The sequence below is a fragment of the Cherax quadricarinatus genome, chromosome 86, assembly GCF_038502225.1.
Source record: "Cherax quadricarinatus isolate ZL_2023a chromosome 86, ASM3850222v1, whole genome shotgun sequence".
NCBI classification, from domain to species: Eukaryota; Metazoa; Arthropoda; class Malacostraca; order Decapoda; family Parastacidae; genus Cherax; species Cherax quadricarinatus.
Genome location: NC_091377.1, coordinates 4,348,984 through 4,369,486, shown reverse-complemented (window position 1 = coordinate 4,369,486; position 20,503 = coordinate 4,348,984). Strand labels below are relative to the sequence as shown.

General features: G+C 42.5%; 1 protein-coding gene across 1 annotated transcript; it reads left to right on the top strand.

Annotated features, from left to right (window-relative positions):
• Positions 1-291: 291 nt before the first annotated feature.
• On the top strand, positions 292-20,436 carry mRpS11 (mitochondrial ribosomal protein S11). Its single transcript, XM_053797490.2, has 5 exons — positions 292-643; positions 6,112-6,242; positions 6,379-6,479; positions 7,511-7,576; positions 20,141-20,436. Exons 1-5 carry the CDS (start codon positions 375-377, stop codon positions 20,249-20,251), a joined length of 678 nt encoding a protein of 225 aa, XP_053653465.2. The 5' UTR covers positions 292-374; the 3' UTR covers positions 20,252-20,436.
• Positions 20,437-20,503: the final 67 nt, after the last annotated feature.

Here is a 20,503-nt window from a genome sequence, read left to right as displayed (position 1 = left end):
CTTTTGCGTTGTTCGTTAGAAAGCGAATACAGTACAATGAATATGGCGGCTCCAGGCTAAGGTTTCCAAAGTTTAGTGTACCAAGTGGTATTCAATACCACGTGATCATGAAGGTAGTGGGGTTTTCAGAGATGAAACCTGATTGGCTCTTTTGACAGGGAAAAGAAGTCTCAGCCCAGCCATTGGCCAACGGAAGAGCCACTATCCAATAGACGGTTAGCTTAGATATCCCACAAAAACGAGGCGTATTATTATCTCAACCAGGACGTTCGCTCGCAACACATAGAATTCCGAGGCGACTCCACCACCATTTCAAAGAAGAAACTGCACCGAATGTGGCGTATTTTACTAGAGTGAGTGTGATTTAGTCCAAAATGCTGCGAAGTATAGTAGCAAGGACCGTTCTAGTCGCCCAGGTGGAGGCTAGAACATTAACCGCGGCTAAAACTGCGGTTGTTTGTCCTGGGCACGATATATGCTGGAAAATGAAGAGTTCAAGATGTGTGGAACAAGTGCGAGGTGTTCAGGCCGGGGCGACCACCTACAAGACTGACGACCGTAAGGAGATGTTGGCCTCCATGCCCAGGAGAGACGAGGGTACAGAAGGCGAGGCAGCAGTTAACATAGACTCAGGCATGAGAGGGTGAGTATAAACCACACAGACTCCATTATAATGACTAAGTTTGATGTGCGCCATTTTCTTGCCGGCTTTTGGTAGCTTGTACGTGTAATGGAGACCCAGAGGCACGTAGGTATCTGTGGAGGAGTGAGACACACTTGTAAACTACATATAACCTGATATTCTCTCCTGTCTTACTCTCTAAATAAGGAGCAAAAGTATTTTTCCTTGCGATTGTTGACCAGTATTATTGAAGGTAAGATAAAACACATTACCTGTTCTTCTATTTTGTCTTGCTCTAAATAAGGACCAAAAGTATTTTAAAGTATGTATTAACTGCACTTCTGTACTGTCATACTCTGTCTTACTCCCTTAAATAAGGACCAAAGTATTTTACCTTGTAATGCGAGTTTTGGCCAGTATTATTGAAGGTAAGATGATAATGTACTTAACCTCTTTGTTGCCCTTGGTCATCCTTAAGATATATATCTTAGGGAAGGAAGATTGATTACCAGTGATGCACATTAACTGCAAATGTTCATGTTTATACCAGACAGTTTGAAGTTCTAATGTCAGAGGCAGATTTTTGTTTGAAATGAGAAGTCTTTCCCTACAGCAGCAGAAGAGTAAGTATAACAGTTAACTGGGTGTGAGAAGTACAGTACAAAGTATGATATACTTTTTGCCCAGTAAACTTCAGTTTCAAGCAAAAATATGACTTTTGAATGTGCTGTATCATTGAGTAATTTTGCAGTTTTGGCGGTAATATTGTTAGATAAAAAAGTGACTTTGGAGTCTGTTAAGTTTTTCTCTGCAATACTTGTGAAACCTAAATTAAAGATTTTGAACGTGGTGATTTAATTAATAAAAGACCCAAAATGTAACTTAAAGTAAACTATTGTAAAATAGCCTGATCTTACTAGTGTACATATCTGGTAAACTAAATTTTTGTTGCATATTATGTCTTGGTGAAAACTCTTATTGTGTAAAGTAAAAGGACACAAGTGCAACTAATGTGACATTTATTGTGGCAACGTTTCGCTCTCCAGGAGCTTTATCAAGCCATTACGGTAATTCTACCAACTTTATTACACTCTTATTGTGGCCAACACGTGAAGGGAAATTTTTATTGAATGATACACAGGACATTGTGCCAGAATGTGTACTATGGTTGAATAATACTAATAATGGCTGGTGTTTAAAATTAGCAATAAATGTAGTTTGCTTGTTGCAACTTGCAAGTCACTGACCTGAACTCTGTAACTCTGGAAAAACTTGGTAAGAAAGGTTCCTAAACTTCACTTTTGTATCACTTTTCGTGACAGCTTTATTTAGCCTGAAAACATGGCAGAAATGCCTAGGTAAGTTTGTAGCAGTCACTACATACTCTTGTATTGAGCAAATTTCCTTAACCTCCCTCCCTTTCTCCACTCCAGTCGTGGCTGTTATGGTCATTAAGGGCTTGTAATTAACTGTAGCAGCAGAGCTGTGGTAGTTATGTAACTGGTTGCAGGGGTCAAGGCATAGCTCCTGGCCCTACCTCTGCTTATTGCTACTAGTGTCCTGCCTTTAATGTGTATAGTAATTTTTAGAATGTCTTAGTGGTTGTAGAACTTGTTATTTTTATATTTTTCTACCCATATTTGTAAAGAAAAATTCCCCAGTACCCTTTTAACCATTTTTTTACATGGGTTACATATGGCCTCCTGTTATTCCTATTAAAGGTGCCAAAAGAAGCTGCTTTACAAGTGTCTTATAACTTGTACCTCTTAAACCTATGAGCTAGTCTGTGTCAGTCATAATTCTTCTGCTCTGGGATCCATATTTAGCTGATACATATGACTGCTGAGCTGCTGCACTGTAAACTTTTTTGACTACTTTCCACCCTTATGATTGACAGCTGTTTTGTAATTAGACAATGTAGTGTAGTATACACACCTCAAAATTCAGTTTCATGATTGCTGTAATTTTATTAGTTCCTTGATCCCCTTCTCTATGATAAAAAGTATAAATAATAGCAGTCTTCAAATTATATATTCTTGATAATGCCTCGTTTAGATTATGCTGCCCAGTACAGGTGTTCCCATTATAGAATGGGCTTAAAATTATGTGGAAAATACAGCTACAGAAAAGAAGCTAATCCCTGCATCAGAAACCTTTCCAAGGTCTTAAATACTGGGAATGCTGGAAGTCCCTTGAACTGTACTTCTAGAAAGTAGGCATAAGATGCATCATAATCTACATCTGAAAGATGCTGTAAGGTTTGGTTCCAAACCTACACCAAAATTATGTATGATAAGACTTAGTAGATGGTGCAGGATACCTCCATTGAAAAGCAGGGGAACAACAAATACACCGGGGTCTCAAAAAGTGTAAAGGGATCACACCTTGATACCCACCTTTGCATAACTGGGATTCTCTGCCCCCCCCCCCCTAAAAAAAAACCTTAGTTGCTTTCAAGAGGGAACTTGACAAATTGCTCAAATCAGTTCCTGATCAGCCATGCTGTTAAATTTTTGAGCTGCAGCATCAACAGTGTAGCTGATCAAGCCAGAAACTGTCCTTTGGAAGCATTTACAGTTAACTTGCAGGAACACTGAATTTGTGCTCTCTGGAAAGGTGTAGAATTCAGGGGAGATGATGGAAAGGTACAAATAGAAAGCTGGAATAAATTAAAAGGATATAAATAACATGTTAAAAATACTTAGTTTACAGATTGGACCTACCTAGCATATACCCATAGACCTATTGCTGTGCCTTATTAATATTCAATTATATTGTCTTTTTCCTTGATTCTGATCCCTCATATCAGAACATGCCTTCACAAAGATAGGTTGACTGCACTATGAATGCATTGAGTTAGGGGGATGTGGTGTGAATATTGTGCAGAAAATTTGGAGCCATGAGATTGTGAGGGTTACCAAAAATTCAAAGGGTTGTGGTGGTTTGGGAATTTAGAGAGGATGGAGCAAAATTACTAGGAATGTGTATAAATCTAGGGTGAGGGAAGGGGTCATCCTAGGAGAGGTTGGAGGGAAGACCTGAAAAAGGTTTAGTGCTAGGGGCTTTGACACCTAACAGGCTTGCAAGTCTGTCTATTAGGGGTGGGTGGAGGAAAGTGATTTTTTATTTGAGTACATGCATGGTAATATTTATGAAGGTATTTGGGGAAAACTTGTTACCAGGACTTGAATCCTGGAAGTATACAGTGCCTGAAATATGCTTGATGACTTTTGGTTATATTTTAGCATGTCCCTGATTCTGGATACAACTTGTTGGCTATTTGAAACATTGATGACTTCAACTTCAGCCATGGAAAGTGGCTGCAGTGGAAAGCCAAATGAAATTGGTCGGATATTTCAAATAGCTGACATTTTCTCTCCTTGCCTCTTCTCCCCTTCACCCTCTTAAGTGGGAACCTTGCTTGTCTTGTATCATTTTTCTCCATAAATTACCCACCCTATAAATCATATGTATACCATATGGATTGTATATGCAAGAAATTAGAACTAACCTACATTCTTTTAAAAAATAAATTGAAAGGATGCCCATGCATACGATAACTCTAAGATTGTGTGACCTACTAGTTTAACACCTTCTTGTGAATACGTGTATTATTATTGGCATTTTGGCCAAATTCCTGGTGTTCAAAAGTTAATATATGGGGTTTAATGTGTACGAATGTAAGGTTTTAATAGTGGGGAAAACCTAGGGTACTTGTAAACTAAATGTACAGTACCGTAGATCTTAATCAAAATGATGGAAAAAAAAAATGAAGGTACATATTTTGATTAGCAGAAATCTAAAGCAAAGGCAACAGTGCATAATTTTATTATTAACACATTGGCTGATTCCCACCAAGGCAGGGTGGCCCGATAAAGAAAAGCTTTCATCATCATTCACTCCATCACTGTCTTGCCAGAGTGGTGCTTTACACTACAGTTATAAAATTGCAACATTAACACCCCTCCTTCAGAGTGTAGACACTGTACTTCCCATCTCTAGGACTCGAATCCGGCTTGCCGGTTTCCCTGAATCCCTTCATAAATGTTACTTTGCTCACTCTCGACCACATGTCAAGTATTAAAAACCATTTGTCTCCATTCACACCTATCAAATACGCTCGTGCACGCTTGCTGGAAGTCCAAGCCCCTCGCACACAAAACCTCTTTTACGTAAACCCTTCCCTCCAACCCTTCCTAGGCCAATCCTACCCCGCCTTCCCTCCACTGCAGATTTATACACTCGAAATCATTGTTTTGTTCCATTCTCTCTACATGTCTGAATCGCCTCCACAACCCGTCCTTAGTCCTCTGGATAATAGTTTTGGTAATCCCACACCTTCTCCTAATTTCTGAACTATAAATTCTCTGCATTATGTGTGTATTCACACCACACATTGCCCTCAGACATGACAACTCCACTGCCTTGGCCTTCTCCTTGTTGCAACATTCATCACCCATGCTTCACACATACAAGAGTGTTGGTACAACTATACTCTCATACATTCCCCTTTTTGCTTCCACGGACAAAGTTTTGTCTCCACAGACTCCTAAGTGCAGCACTCGCCCTTTTTCCCCTGATCAATTCTGTGATTCACCTCATCCTTCATAGACCCATCTGCTGACACGTCCTCTCCTAAATGTCTGAATACAGTGCACAAGTATTAGCTATAAATTAACACAATTCTTATCATATCAAGATGCTTAAGTAATAGTTTTAAGGTTTCGTACCTTAACGTATCCTCGGTAAGACCTCGTTTAAATTATACTAAATTTTGGTCTATTATAGAACAAACATAAGTGCGCTGAATAGACAATGATCAAGTCGATTCTGTGTATCAGAAAGCTGCAGCAAAGATGGGATGAAGGCACTGAATTTGCACTTCAATAGGTGGAGAATTAGGGATTGTTTAAAGTTGATTCATAACCATAATAGAGACAAAATGTGTTGAAAATACCTAGCTACTGCTGACTTGCCGCAATATTCTTGTGTAAATTTTTGTACAATACTATTTTATTGAAAGTCCATGGTATCGAGTAATTTAGTGAAATAGGTTTATTAATCTGTTGAGCAAAAATGCCTCATTGGTGCTGCTGATTGCAGTTTAACCCTGACAAGGTGTATCAGTTTGCAATATATTATAAAGGACTGTTCTGAATCCCAGTGTAGGATCTAATATATCTAGGAACAATTCCTGTTATATTTTAATTTGGCTAATTGGAAGAAAATACTTCAAATTATACAGGTTATATTTGTTGTAAGTCTCTGCCAAGAGTATTGGGTTTGGTTAGTTTGACTTCAAAGATTAGACTTTAGGATAGTGAACGGGTATGAAATAGGTATACTGTGTTTGTTTGGCAATTTAAATACTTAACCATACCGTGTGTATTGGCAGAAAATAAATCTTTAACGTAAAAAGTTACATCTGACTTGATTCCCTTTAGATAATTGCTAGTGTAATGTCTAGCTTAGACTTTTCCTTCAACTAGGTATGATGGCATGTTTCCGGATGAAAATACTTCAGACTTATTATTTGATGGGGTGCGCTTTGCGGACCTTCCTATAATACATGCGAAGTTTTCAAAAAATAACACCCTTCTGTGCCTTACTGATGCTCAAGGTAGGAAGAAATTCCTATTTTAAGAAAATTTCAGGTTTTAAATGAAAGTAAAAAAAAAATGAAACTGCCACTTAGCATATGTATCTATTGCAAAAAGTGATTGCAGAGAATTGAGAGTTTTGTTTCTTCTTTCCAGGTGTGGTTAAAATTACTCGCTCTTGTGGTATAGAAGGTTTCAAGAATTCGCGAAAGAGCACAAACATTGCTGCTCAGACTACAGCAATCAGTTTGGCCATGGTAAGATTTTTTTTTTATGTAAATGTATATAAATTTTGCTGACATAATTTTGTTAGTTTCTAACCTTTACCCCTAAGCATTTCAGTATGGAAGAACTTTGTATGTTAATAAAGTTATTAATCAGTCAATAGTTATGAGGGAGGGCAAATATGTTTGTTTATTATAGTTTGGAGGGTCATTTGAAGTGTGATGTCTGTGCTTCTGGTGAGGTTATACAGTTGTACAGCAAGTTGTTCATAGAATCTAAGTACAGAAATAACATTTGGCATCCTAAAATTATGAATGAAGTTAAGTTTTGAAGCATAACATGTAAAGTAGCAAAATCAGTGTTCAGGTTATTGACTTTACCAGGCCTCCAGGATTAGAAAGGAAATATTAACAGGATTAAAAATATTAAGCACATAAGTATAGATGTACATGCTGAATGTGAATTAAGGTTTAAAAGATTTTCCTGTCATCATGCACATTCACAACGAATGAACAGCAAGTCTGCTAATGCAAAACTTCTTCACCTACTTTTTTTTTTTTTTTATTTCACTCAATTTGACATGATAGTAATACCTCTGGATGGTTTCATACATGTTGATGAATGTTTCAAAAGTTGAGATGTGGAAACTTTTCCAATGAGTTAGATCTACCCTAAAGAAATTAGTTTGCAATTGACATTAATTGGTGTTTGATAGCTTCGAGGTTTTTTAATTTACTAATACAGTGGAACCTCAAATATCGAACTGCTCCCAACTCGACCAGTTATGCAAGTGTATTTTTGTAAGTGCTTTTATAAGTGTATTTTTGAGGGTCTGAAATGAACTAATCTAATTTACATTATTCCTGATGGGAATAAATTCATTCGGTAATGGCACTCGAACAGCCATCTGGAATGAAGAAAGTTTGATATTTGAGGTTCCACTCTACTTTGTAAGTACATAGGTAGTAATGATCCAACTTTTATCTAAAAGCAAAAAAAATAACTAGTGTAGCATCTTAGCAGTTTTACAGTAAATTAAACAGTGACACTTTTTCTTCCACAGCGAGCACTAGATAGAGGGATCAAGAACGTGAGGGTTAAGGTGTACGGACTAGGAGCTGGTCGGATGGTAAGTGTTCAGTTATTTAAGTAAAAGGAATGTAATTTGTACCACTACTTTTTTGGCTTGGGAATTTCATCTCGAAATTTTTTTTAAGTGTTTAATAGGGTGTTCTGTTTTTGGCTGAATACCCGTTGCCTACAACCCATGACTGAGTCTCTTCCTGTCTTACCACAGCCCCTAAATGCCCATCTGCATGCTAAGAATTTAATATTTTTAAGTATTAAACTTTTATTCCTAATAATTTTTTCAGTGGCGTTAGCCATTGCTCAAAGAATGTGCCTACAATTTATTAGATTATTGAAGTACAAGTTTCTTCACTTCCATCCATGTTTGACAACTTTTACCTAACTTCCTGATAATCCTTAAAACCAGGTGTAGGTCCTCCATCACAAATCCGGCATCATTGGGACCCGTAGTGTGCCGGATTACAGAGTAGTTAGGTTAGAATACACTCAATAAAATTAACCAACTTGACTTGCACAAAGTTCATTGAGCATCGGCAAAACTTGAACATTTCCGCTACTTTGACCTCAATTTCAAGGTACTTTTTGTCATGAAAGCAATCAAAATCATGTCTGTCTTCTGTCTGTAGTATATCTTCCATTCTATCAAAAGACCAAAAAAACGAGAATACAACCATAAAAGCCATACGAAAATATACCGCAAAGAGGCGGCTAATGGCTGAGAAGTGAACTCCCTTATTTATTGTCAGTCTATTTTTGGTGTACATTAAGAAGCATCTTTCCATCATACATTGCCCAAGTTTCAATGAGATATCCCAACAAGCAACTGAGAGAGAAAAAAAAAAAATTACCAAAAAATCATATGGCAAGCCCAAGCCAGGTACTGGAAATAAGTCACTTTGACTTTTTTGGGTTATCCTAGGTTCTCTACACATACGCTGCTATGTATGATAATCTATGTAACTGTATTTGTATATACCTGAATAAACTTATTTACTTCTAGTCTGTCGACTGAGTACAAGAAACTGCCCATTCACTTATTTCAGCTACCCAATATAGTGGTCAGAAATTGGCAATTTGGCCAATTTCACACAAATTTCAACAGATGCCAATTTCAAAATAGGGTCCAGAATAAACAATGCAGACATTCCTGGCACTAAAATAACATTTTCTCTGTTCATTAGCCACGGCTCCAGGCCCCTCTTAATATTTCCCTTGCTTTCCATTTGGAATTATTATTCACAAAAAAAAAAATAATAGAAGGTTTACTGTTATGCATACTGCTGCATTATTGTAATAATTGTATTAAATAATGTCAACCCATTCTTGATTCCGTATTGGAATTTGGACTGGCAGGCGGACAGGTATTTTACGGTGATGTCATTTGTTTACTCTTGAGATTCGCTGAAGAGTAGAACATTTTTGCTACTGTGAGTGCAATTTCAAGGTACTTTTCATCATGAAAGCAATCAAAATCATATCTATTTCTGTAATGTATCTTTCATTCTGTCAATTGAGACTGAAAAAAACAAGAAAATAAATATAACCATACAAAAATATACCGCTAAGCGGCCACTAATGGCTGAGAAGTGAACTCCGCTACTTATGGTCTGATTTCTTTCATTTTTAATGTGCGTTAAGAAGTATCTTTCCATCACGCATTGCCCAAGTTTCAATAAGATAACCCAACAAACAATTGAGAAAATAACAACAATAATAATGTATACAGGCCTAGCTGACATCAGTGACATGCTATTATATAGAAAGCCGCTTGTTAAGCAGAGTATTTCAAGCAAATTAGGTCAGTGTCCCAGGATAACACCCACACCAGTCGGCTAACACCCAGGTACCCATTTACTGTTTGGTGAACATAGACAACAAGTGTAAAGAAACACACCCAATGTTTCTACCCTGGCTGGGAATTTAATATTTACCAAAAATCATATATGGCTAACCCAAGCCAGGTACTAGAAGTATGCCACGTTGTCTGACTCTTTGGGTTATCCTAGGTTCTCTACACGTGCTGCTATGTGTGATAATCTATATAGAGAAAATAACTTTTCAGGTTTATGGTGCAGTACGAGTGTATATCACAATTAGCCCTGTGCTATACTCCGTTTTCCCTAATATAAGCCCCCAAGACAGGGATAGGAGAATGGTATTTGTACATACCATATCCTCTTCATACCTCCGTCGAACTGCTCGGTATTATGCCAATTATTATTCATTCTGGAGTATTTAACATGTTTTATGTTATTTATATTGTTTATTATGTCATTAGATCAATTGTGATAGGCAATAAGCTGTAGTGTTGATATTAGTGTAATAATAAAGCATATTCTCCTGCATCACGAGACTGAGCTCATGACAACCAACAGTGGCTTCAAGCCACCTTATCTTTAATGGGCAGTGTACTGTGTAGGTGCTTTACACAACGAGAAGCATTTCTTTTATTCATTGGAATCTGGCTAGAGCTTTAAAAGTAAGATTATAACAAAAGGAGAAAAAGAAATTAGAATGACTTAGCAGCAAGTAGCGCCACCAAACGGTACCAGCAGGTTGGTGTGGCGACCCTGGAAATTTGTAATTATGCTAGCCAAAATTAGTGCCGAATAATGAAGGAACCGAATAACTGATTGCCGGGTTTGTGATGGCGGACCTGTAATGTCCACTTCTATGCTTCATGCTGAAGTTGCTGTTTAAATTTTGTGATCCACTTTCATCCCTTCTTAGAATGCCTCCTACAACTCAATTTCCCTCAGATTTATACCCTGTTGATCAACCAGTTGCATTCCTATCTTCAACCTATCTTCCATTTCTGAGTTTAATACATACCATCCTAAATCTCCCTATTACTGTTTTCTTTGTATAATTAGTGAGGAGAAGGCAGTAAGAGAGGAGGGGATTGGCAATATTAGTGAAAGAAACTACAGTAACTTCAAAAATTAAAATCGTATTTTAGAGAAACCAAGTGAGATGCAAGTTTGTAAAAAGTAAACTAAAGGTTAGTTAAAATTCAAGGAATAAAAGTCATTTAAGGTGGATTGTTTTCAAGTAGTGAATGGAATAAAGCCAAATACAAATACCTCTTCATCTCAGAAGCTTTAATCACTGTTAGAAATTCCTTTTCCCCACCCTCTGCAAAAACTCCTTGGGGTTGGGGGGGGGGGGTTACCTTCCCCTCCCTTGTATAGAATTTTTTTTTTTCCAATCTTCAGGCAAAAGATAGGCTAGATTCTGGTCTTCCAAATGTGCCCCATTCTTCTTACTAGAACAACCCTTACAAAGTGACCTGCTTTTATTAGGGAACACTTCTTGAGAAGCTTCGAGTAGATTTACTACCTTTCTTCAGATTAAACTTTAATACTCCTCCCACTACCTTCCCTGGTAATTATGTTTTACACTGGCTCATCATGTGACTTATCACTTTAAACAAAATGGTTATGCACATGAATTGAGAGATGTAGCAGAGATTTTAATAGCTTCTATTACATTGTGATGATTATTGTAATATTAAACAGTAGTCATAATATCAGTCTTTTTCATTTTATGTGGAATATTCAATGCCTTTAGTAATTTTCAGACTGTACAGATCACATTAGATATCCAGAACCCCCCAGTCCTGAGTTTTCTTTTGAACTTTCACTTCATTGTTAATGATCCTGCTTGCCTGTACGTATACAGCTTACAGCATGCTGCTAACTGACCCGTATTTTGATAATTCAGCTCTCAGGCCTTGAGGATTTGGCATGGATTTTATAATGTGTAGACCTTAAATTTTAGGGGAATCTTCTATGTGATCTGATGGCATTTGTAATGGATTAACATTTAGACTTTCTGCATTGTTTTGGAAGTGTAGTTTAATTAATAGGTTGAGTGGATGTATGATTTTTAATGCATAGTATGCTTTAAGTTAGTGCTCTGTAAATTCTACACTAGCTACCCACTTTCACCCACAGTCTCTTCTTGCACGAACAACCTATTCCTTCCACCCTCTTTCCAGTGTCATCCTCCTTGGATTTTGCTCCCAAGAAACTTAAGTGTATAATGAATTGTAGCATCTCTTGTACTTGGCAGTTAAGAGAATCAGGATTTCATGCTCCTTATGTTGTACCCCTTATTGCCCCTATATATTATACAGTACCTCCCTTTAAAATCCTACCTTTTATTCTCTTGTTCCACACCCCATTGTTAACATTTCAAACTACTGCAGCTTAAAACTACAGCCTCCATCACTGACACTTTGATACCAAGGTGGGGTAGCTCCACCTCGATGCCAAGGCATGGGTAGCTCCACATTGGTGCCAAGGTGGGGCTTAGCTCCACCTTGATACCAAGGCAGGGGGTAGCTCCACCTTGATACCAAGACAGGGGGTAGCTCCACCTTGATACCAAGGCAGGGGGTAGCTCCACCTTGATACCAAGGCAGGGGGTAGCTCCACCTTGATACCAAGGCAGGGGGTAGCTCCACCTTGATACCAAGGCAGGGGGTAGCTCCACCTTGATACCAAGGCAGGGGGTAGCTCTACCTTGATACCATGGTGGGGGGGTAGCTCCACTAAAGAAACTAGAAAGCTGTTGGGGTAGTTGCATTAAAAGCGTACAGAAAAGGCGAGGTAGTATCATTACAGAAAGGGTCGGGGGAGTTTGGTTACAGAACGGGCCGGGGGAGTTTGGTTACAGAAAGGGCCGGGGGAGTTTGGTTACAGAAAGGGCCGGGGGAGTTTGGTTACAGAAAGGGCCGGGGGAGTTTGGTTACAGAAAGGGCCGGGGGAGTTTGGTTACAGAAAGGGCCGGGGGCGTTTGGGGACAGAAAGGGCCGGGGGAGTTTGGTTACAGAAAGGGCCGGGGGAGTTTGGTTACAGAAAGGGCCGGGGGAGTTTGGTTACAGAAAGGGCCGGGGGAGTTTGGTTACAGAAAGGGCCGGGGGCGTTTGGTTACAGAAAGGGCCGGGGGAGTTTGGTTACAGAAAGGGCCGGGGGAGTTTGGTTACAGAAAGGGCCGGGGGAGTTTGGTTACAGAAAGGGCCGGGGGAGTTTGGTTACAGAAAGGGCCGGGGGAGTTTGGTTACAGAAAGGGCCGGGGGAGTTTGGTTACAGAAAGGGCCGGGGGAGTTTGGTTACAGAAAGGGCCGGGGGAGTTTGGTTACAGAAAGGGCCGGGGGAGTTTGGTTACAGAAAGGGCCGGGGGAGTTTGGTTACAGAAAGGGCCGGGGGAGTTTGGTTACAGAAAGGGCCGGGGGAGTTTGGTTACAGAAAGGGCCGGGGGAGTTTGGTTACAGAAAGGGCCGGGGGAGTTTGGTTACAGAAAGGGCCGGGGGAGTTTTTTTTACAGAAAGGGCCGGGTGAGTTTGGTTACAGAAAGGGCCGGGGGAATTTGGTTACAGAAAGGGCCGGGGGAGTTTGGTAACAAAGGTCCGGGGTATTTTTTTTATTTTCTGTGGAAAGATTGGGGTAGTTCTACATTGGAGAGTTGGGGGTAGGGGACAGATAGTAGACCCATAATTGAAAGGTAAGGTGATGAGTATTGCCGGATGGTTGGGGGAGGGGGACCGTTGCAGAAAGGTTGGGCGCTTATAGAAAGAGGAATAGGCCTGTTATGGAAGGTTGGGGGGGATGGACTAATTATTAAAGGTTTAGGTTAGCTTAAAAAGTGGGATAGACCATTATAGAAGGGTGGAGAGGTAAGTTTGAGTACGAGTAGGGCTACTTCCCTGTTAAGATTGTAGCTTTCTCCTTCCCTTCTTAGTAAATTAACCTCCCCCCCCTGCCATCACTTGTTTCTAGTACACTAGAGTTGTTCCTTAATAGTGCATTTACTTTGCAACTTCACCTACTCCCTCCTTTACACTGACCTCCCCCCCCCCCCCTCCTTTTTTTTTTTTTTTGCAGTACACCTACCCCCATTTCAATTACATTTGCAGTGCATTTGCCCCTTTTCATTTACCTTTGCAGTGCACTTTCCCCCTTTTCCTTTGCGGTGCACTTTCCCCCCTTTTCCTTTGCAGTGCACTTGCCCCCCTTTTCTTTTGCAGTGTACTTCCCCCCTTTTGAAGTGCACTTGCCCCCTTTTCCTTTGTGGTGCACTTGCTTCCTTTTCCTTTGCGGTGCACTTGCTTCCTTTTCCTTTGCGGTGCACTTGCCCCCTTTTCCTTTGCGGTGCACTTGCCCCCTTTTCCTTTGCGGTGCACTTGCCCCCTTTTCCTTTGCGGCGCACTTGCCCCTTTTCCTTTGTGGTGCACTTGCCCCCTTTTCCTTTGTGGTGCACTTGCCCCCTTTTTCCTTGTGGTGCACTTGCCCCCTTTTCCCTTGCGGTGCACTTGCCCCCTTTTCCTTTGGTGCACTTGCCCCCCTTTTTCCTTGCAGTGCACTTGCCCCTTTTCCCTTTGTGGTGCACTTGCCCCTTTTCCCTTTGTGGTGCACTTGCCCCTTTTCCCTTTGTGGTGCACTTGTCCCTTTTTTTCCTTGCAGTGCACTTGCCCCCTTTTCCCTTGTGGTGCACTTGCCCCCCTTTTCCTTTGCAGTGCACTTGCCCCTTTTTCCTTTGTGGTGCACTTGCCCCCCTTTTGTGGTGCACTTGCTCCCTTTTCCCTTTGCAGTGCACTTGCCCCCTTTTCCTTTGTGGTGCACTTGCCCCCCTTTTCCTTTGTGGTGCACTTGCCCCCCTTTTCCTTTGCGGTACACTTGCCCCTTTTCTTTTGTGGTGCACTTGCTCCCTTTTCCCTTTGCGGTACACTTGCTCCCCTTTTCCTTTGCGATGCACTTGCCCCCCTTTTCCTTTTCGGTGCACTTGCCCCTTTTCCTTTGTGGTGCACTTGCTCCCCTTTTCCTTTGCAGTGCACTTGCCCCCTTTTCCTTTGTGGTGCACTTGCCCCCCTTTCCTTTGCAGTGCACTTGCCCCCTTTTCCTTTGTGGTGCACTTGCCCCCCTTTTCCTTTGTGGTGCACTTGCCCCCCTTTTCCTTTGTGGTGCACTTGCCCCCCTTTTCCTTTGTGGTGCACTTGCCCCCCTTTTCCTTTGCGGTGCACTTGCCCCCTTTTCCTTTGCGGTGCACTTGCCCCCTTTCATTTGCGGTGCACTTGCCCCTCTTCCTTTGTGATGCACTTGTGCCCCCTTTTCCTTGGCAGTGCACTTACCCTTTTCCTTTGTGGTACACTTGCCCCCCTCTTCCTTTGTGGTGCACTTGCCCCCCCCTTTGCTGTGAATTTCCCCCCTCTCCCTTTGCAGTGCACTTGTGCCCTCTTTCACCTTTGCAGTGCACTTGTGCCCCTTTTTCCTTTGCAGTGCTTTTGTGCCCCCTTTTCCTTTGCAGTACACTTCCCCCCCTTGCCTTTGCAGTGCACTTCCCGCTTTGCAGTGCACTTGCCGCAACCCTTTGCAGTGCACTTGCCCCCTTTCCTTTGCAGTGCATGTGTCCCCTTTCCTTTGCAGTGCACTTTCTCCCTTTCCTTTGCAGTGCACTTTCTCCCTTTCCTTTGCAGTGCACTTGCTCCCTTTGCAGTGCACTTGCTCCCTTTGCAGTGCACTTGTTCCCTTTCGTTTGCAGTGCACTTGCTCCCTTTCCTTTGCAGTGCACTTGCTCCCTTTCCTTTGCAGTGCACTTGCTCCCTTTCCTTTGCAGTGCACTTGCTCCCTTTCCTTTGCAGTGCACTTGCTCCCTTTCCTTTGCAGTGCACTTGCTCCCTTTCCTTTGCAGTGCACTTGCTCCCTTTCCTTTGCAGTGCACTTGCTCCCTTTCCTTTGCAGTGCACTTGCTCCCTTTCCTTTGCAGTGCACTTGCTACCTTTCCTTTGCAGTGCACTTGCCCCCCTTTGCAGTGCACCTGTGCCATTTCATTTCCTTCTGCAGTGTTGCCTCTAAAGGACAAATCTCCAAGGTAATCTATAGGGCACTGATCCCCCACCCCTCCTGTTAAGGCATTCTCTTGTAGTTCAGGTGCCTCCTTTCCTTGTGCACCTGCCTGGATCTTTTACTCTACACTTGGTTTTGTGGGGGGCAAAGGTTCTCCTGAAGAGAACCTTTGCCCCGTTGCAGTGCACCTGCTTACCTTTTTCCTTTAAGCACTCCTATCGCCTTTAATTTTTTTTTATCGTACAGTTGCTCCCCCTCACCTTATCTACCTGGAGGGCACCTAATCTTTAATAGCACCATCCTACATTTTAGTGGACTTTTTTTTTATATTGCACCTATCCTACCTACCTTCATTTATAGTGCCTATGTCCAACCCATCCCCCTCCCTATTTAAAGTGGACCTACCTTAACCCATTATATAGCAGTTTTGTCTTTTCTTTAGATCCTACCCTTATTTTATAGTGTTGACCTTTCTTTTGTGCAACTAATCCCATAATAGACAGCTTAAATAATTTTTTTTTTTTTTTTAATATTGCTTTTATCCTCCCTCAGTTCCCTTTGTGTAATTCCCATTCCTCCTGCTTTTCCCCATTAAGTGTATCAGCCCCTAACTGCCTTTACCATGCATTTACTCCCACCACTTTTACAATAGTAACACACTATCAGACTTTAACTCAGCTGTTGTAGACTTTCGGTGAAAATATGCTCTGGTGGGATACATGATGCTGACACTTGACGTGATTAAAAACAAGTTTGAGTAAACTTGATTTACACAATTATTAACTTGCACATAGCATATTCAGATTTTCTTTCTAGAAAACAATTGTTTTTGCAGAAAGCTCTCAAATTACTCTTGAAAAGTACCACCATTCTTGAGAAGCTTTGTGTATACCCACTTAGACATTCTTGTCTGTAACTGCTACAAAGGCATTGTTCATACCTTCATTCCCTTCAGAATGATAACATGCCATTCCCCTCACAAGGTTAACATGCCTACCTTAGAGCCTTGTAGTTTTTTTTTTTCTTTTTTAATTTAATTCTTATAGGCTTGTGCTAGTAGTTTCTACAGTATCAGTCGTAGTGTAGGTGTTCTTAAGTGTTTTGTGAAGCACTGAGAAGAAAATTGATGAACTTGCCTTATGTCACTTTTGTGAAAATAACCTACAAAGCTTAGCAACAAAAACCCAATGAATTTGCCAAATGTCACTTAAATTACCTACAAACATTTGCAGCATGTTTGCAACAATATATCAGTAGCCAACCATTGTTTTCATCGGAATGGTGTCATTTTACACGTTAACATTTTTGCTTGCTACACTTACTGACGGGTTTGTAGATTTTCTTCATTGCCTCGTATTTTCTTGTCGACTGATTTCGCAAGTTATAGCTTGCATCTATACTCCTGGTCCCTTGTACATGATGAATGCAGGTGTGTGAACATGGTTTAAACTTCACTAATGACTCATTTGTTAGAACTAGAGAATGTTAATAATCCCTACCCATTACTACAATATTAGGGCCTATCCCATTAGTGGCCACCTCATGTACATGCATTGTATATTGTGCGGGCACTGTCGTTGCTCATGTGCAGGCACTGCCTGTCGTTGCTTGTGTGCGAGCACTGTCTGTCGTCACTCGAGTGCGGGCACTGTCTGTCGTCGCTCGAGTGCGGGCACTGTCTGTCGTTGCTCGAGTGCGGGCACTGTCTGTCGTCGCTCGAGTGCGGGCACTGTCTGTCGTCGCTCGAGTGCGGGCACTGTCTGTCGTCGCTCGAGTGCGGGCACTGTCTGTCGTCGCTCGAGTGCGGGCACTGTCTGTCGTCGCTCGAGTGCGGGCACTGTCTGTCGTCGCTCGAGTGCGGGCACTGTCTGTCGTCGCTCGAGTGCGGGCACTGTCTGTCGTCGCTCGAGTGCGGGCACTGTCTGTCGTCGCTCGAGTGCGGGCACTGTCTGTCGTCGCTCGAGTGCGGGCACTGTCTGTCGTCGCTCGAGTGCGGGCACTGTCTGTCGTCGCTCGAGTGCGGGCACTGTCTGTCGTCGCTCGAGTGCGGGCACTGTCTGTCGTCGCTCGAGTGCGGGCACTGTCTGTCGTCGCTCGAGTGCGGGCACTGTCTGTCGTCGCTCGAGTGCGGGCACTGTCTGTCGGCGCTCGAGTGCGGGCACTCTGTCGTCGCTCGAGTGCGGGCACTCTGTCGTCGCTCGAGTGCGGGCACTGTCTGTCGTCGCTCGAGTGCGGGCACTGTCTGTCGTCGCTCGAGTGCGGGCACTGTCTGTCGTCGCTCGAGTGCGGGCACTGTCTGTCGTCGCTCGAGTGCGGGCACTGTCTGTCGTCGCTCGAGTGCGGGCACTGACTGTCGTCGCTCGAGTGCGGGCACTGTCGGTCGTCGCTCGAGTGCGGGCACTGTCTGTCGTCGCTCGAGTGCGGGCACTGTCTGTCGTCGCTCGAGTGCGGGCACTGTCTGTCGTCGCTCGAGTGCGGGCACTGCCTGTCGTCGCTCGAGTGCGGGCACTGCCTGTCGTCGCTCGAGTGCGGGCACTGCCGGTCGTCGCTCGAGTGCGGGCACTGCCGGTCGTCGCTCGAGTGCGGGCACTGCCGGTCGTCGCTCGAGTGCGGGCACTGCCGGTCGTCGCTCGAGTGCGGGCACTGCCGGTCGTCGCTCGAGTGCGGGCACTGCCGGTCGTCGCTCGAGTGCGGGCACTGCCGGTCGTCGCTCGAGTGCGGGCACTGCCGGTCGTCGCTCGAGTGCGGGCACTGCCGGTCGTCGCTCGAGTGCGGGCACTGCCGGTCGTCGCTCGAGTGCGGGCACTGCCGGTCGTCGCTCGAGTGCGGGCACTGCCGGTCGTCGCTCGAGTGCGGGCACTGCCGGTCGTCGCTCGAGTGCGGGCACTGCCGGTCGTCGCTCGAGTGCGGGCACTGCCAGCACCTTTTTGCACTTTAGGCAATTTTTTTTTTAACGGGTATTTTACCTGTTTTTTCCTGATATGGGTACTGTGGCCTCTGCATTTAATGGGCATTTTGCTTATGCCTTGTCCCTGGTATGACCATTGTGCCTATTTTTTCTTGATATGGGCATTGGAGCTTTGCCTTTTCCCCTATCATGGACATTGGAACCTCTGCCTTTTTCCCTGATATGGGAATTGCAGCCTCTGCATTTTCCCCTGGTATGGGCATTGTGCCTATGCCTTTTCTCTTGTAACAAGCATTATGCCTAAGCTTTTTCTCCTGATATGGGCATTGCCCATGCTTTGTCCCTATTACAGAAATGGTCTGTCTTGTCTCTTGTATGGGCACTATGCCTACTTGTTTCTTGAATAGGCACCGCCTAAGTTTTTGTTGTATGGATACTGCTTTTTCCTTGCAAGAGTATGTACTGCCAGTTGTTACCTTGCATGGGTATTGTGCCTGCTTGCCTTATCCTTCAGTAAATTCTGACAGCACTGAACCTTAACCTCTTTTCTCATAGATTATCACTGGCACTGACCAAACCACTATATAGATGGCATTGAACCTCCCCCCCCCCCATTCCCAATCTCTTCCTGTTATGGTACTGGGGCTGATTGTCTTCTCTGGAAGGTACTGGGTCTTACTCCCTTCTACCCTTTAGAAGGCACTGGTACTCTTGTTTATCCTTCTAGAATGTCATCTTGTATTAGATAACACTAAAAGTCCTGTGCGAGAAAATTAAGGGTTAGCTGCTGGAAATGTTAGTGTAAAGTAAAAGGGATGTGCCTAATGGTAAATATATATATAAAAAAAGCTAGGCTTAGACCTAACAAGTCACTGCACTAAGCCTAACTTCACACGCCTCTCCTTTGCAAGGCACTAGTTTTCCTTCCTTGAAAAGTACTGGCCTTTTCTCCATTTTTCCATAAGTTGTATGATTTAAATCCATCTTTTGAAAGCTATAGACCTAATATTTTTTTGGCACAGTGGCACCATATTTTCCCTTTGCAGGCATTGTGAACCTATTCCTCCTCCCATTTCCACTGAAAAGTACTGGGTATGCCCTACCATCTTGAGAGGGTATTGAGCAAAAAGGCAGTAGATCTAATTCACCTAACCCTTTAGAAGGCACTGAGCCTACATAGCCTTTCTAATATGAAACACTAACTAGGCCTAAACACTCGATCCCCCTCCCTAGAAAATTCTGCTCCAACCCCATTAGTAAAGGCATAGGTACATACCTTGAAGCATTGTTTCCCTGTGTACAAAAATTAAAAAAAAAAAAATTATGTAGACCTCCCATGAAGAGCTTGATGCAAGTTAGGCTGAAAACTGGTATGGTGATACTGACAAAATGTAGAAAGACACTAATGTACAGTTGAGGACATTCATTAGAGGAAACTTTTCGCCACGAGTGGCTTTTTCAGCCCTAATTCAGAACTAAGGACGAGTATATATATATAGTGGCAGAAGTCATATGGTAAGATGCGAGAGGGTAGTGGTGATAGTAGTAGTACAATTGATGGGTCCTTTTCAAACCCAACCCATCTCGCCACAATTCTTCTACCACCACCACCACGACTATTACTACCCTCTCGTAGCTTACTGCCTGACTCTTCCCACTCTTGGCGAAACGTTGCCACTAATGCCATGAACTGTACCAGTGTCTTTATACAAAGGCGGATTAGATTGTGTATTTTCATGATTTTTGTTTTCTCAAGTCAGTTGTGACATTTCCCCCTTCCCAGTTACATTGTATATTTACTGTTTTGTTAGGGTGAATGTTAACTCGTAGTTTTTATTTTTTTTTTCAGTCTGCAGTAAAGGGTTTGACGATGGGTGGTATGAACGTGGTGTCCCTCACAGACAGCACTCCAATAATGGAGACTGATTCTCCACGCCCCAGGAAAGCAAAGAAGCTCTAGGCACCATACTTGCTTGCATCATCTGATATTATATATCTCGTGTTATTGCAATGTTGATAAATAGGCTTATCTACCTAATGTAATTAATTTGAGAATTAATTTCACCTTGTATTTCAGGGTCATTTTAATTCATAGGCTTCCTTTATTATACTATGTTTATATGAATAAATGATTAATTATTATAATTGTCTAATTTTCCTGATTTTTTTAAAACTTTTTGTTTGATGATGGTGTATGTTTGGCTACAGTGGT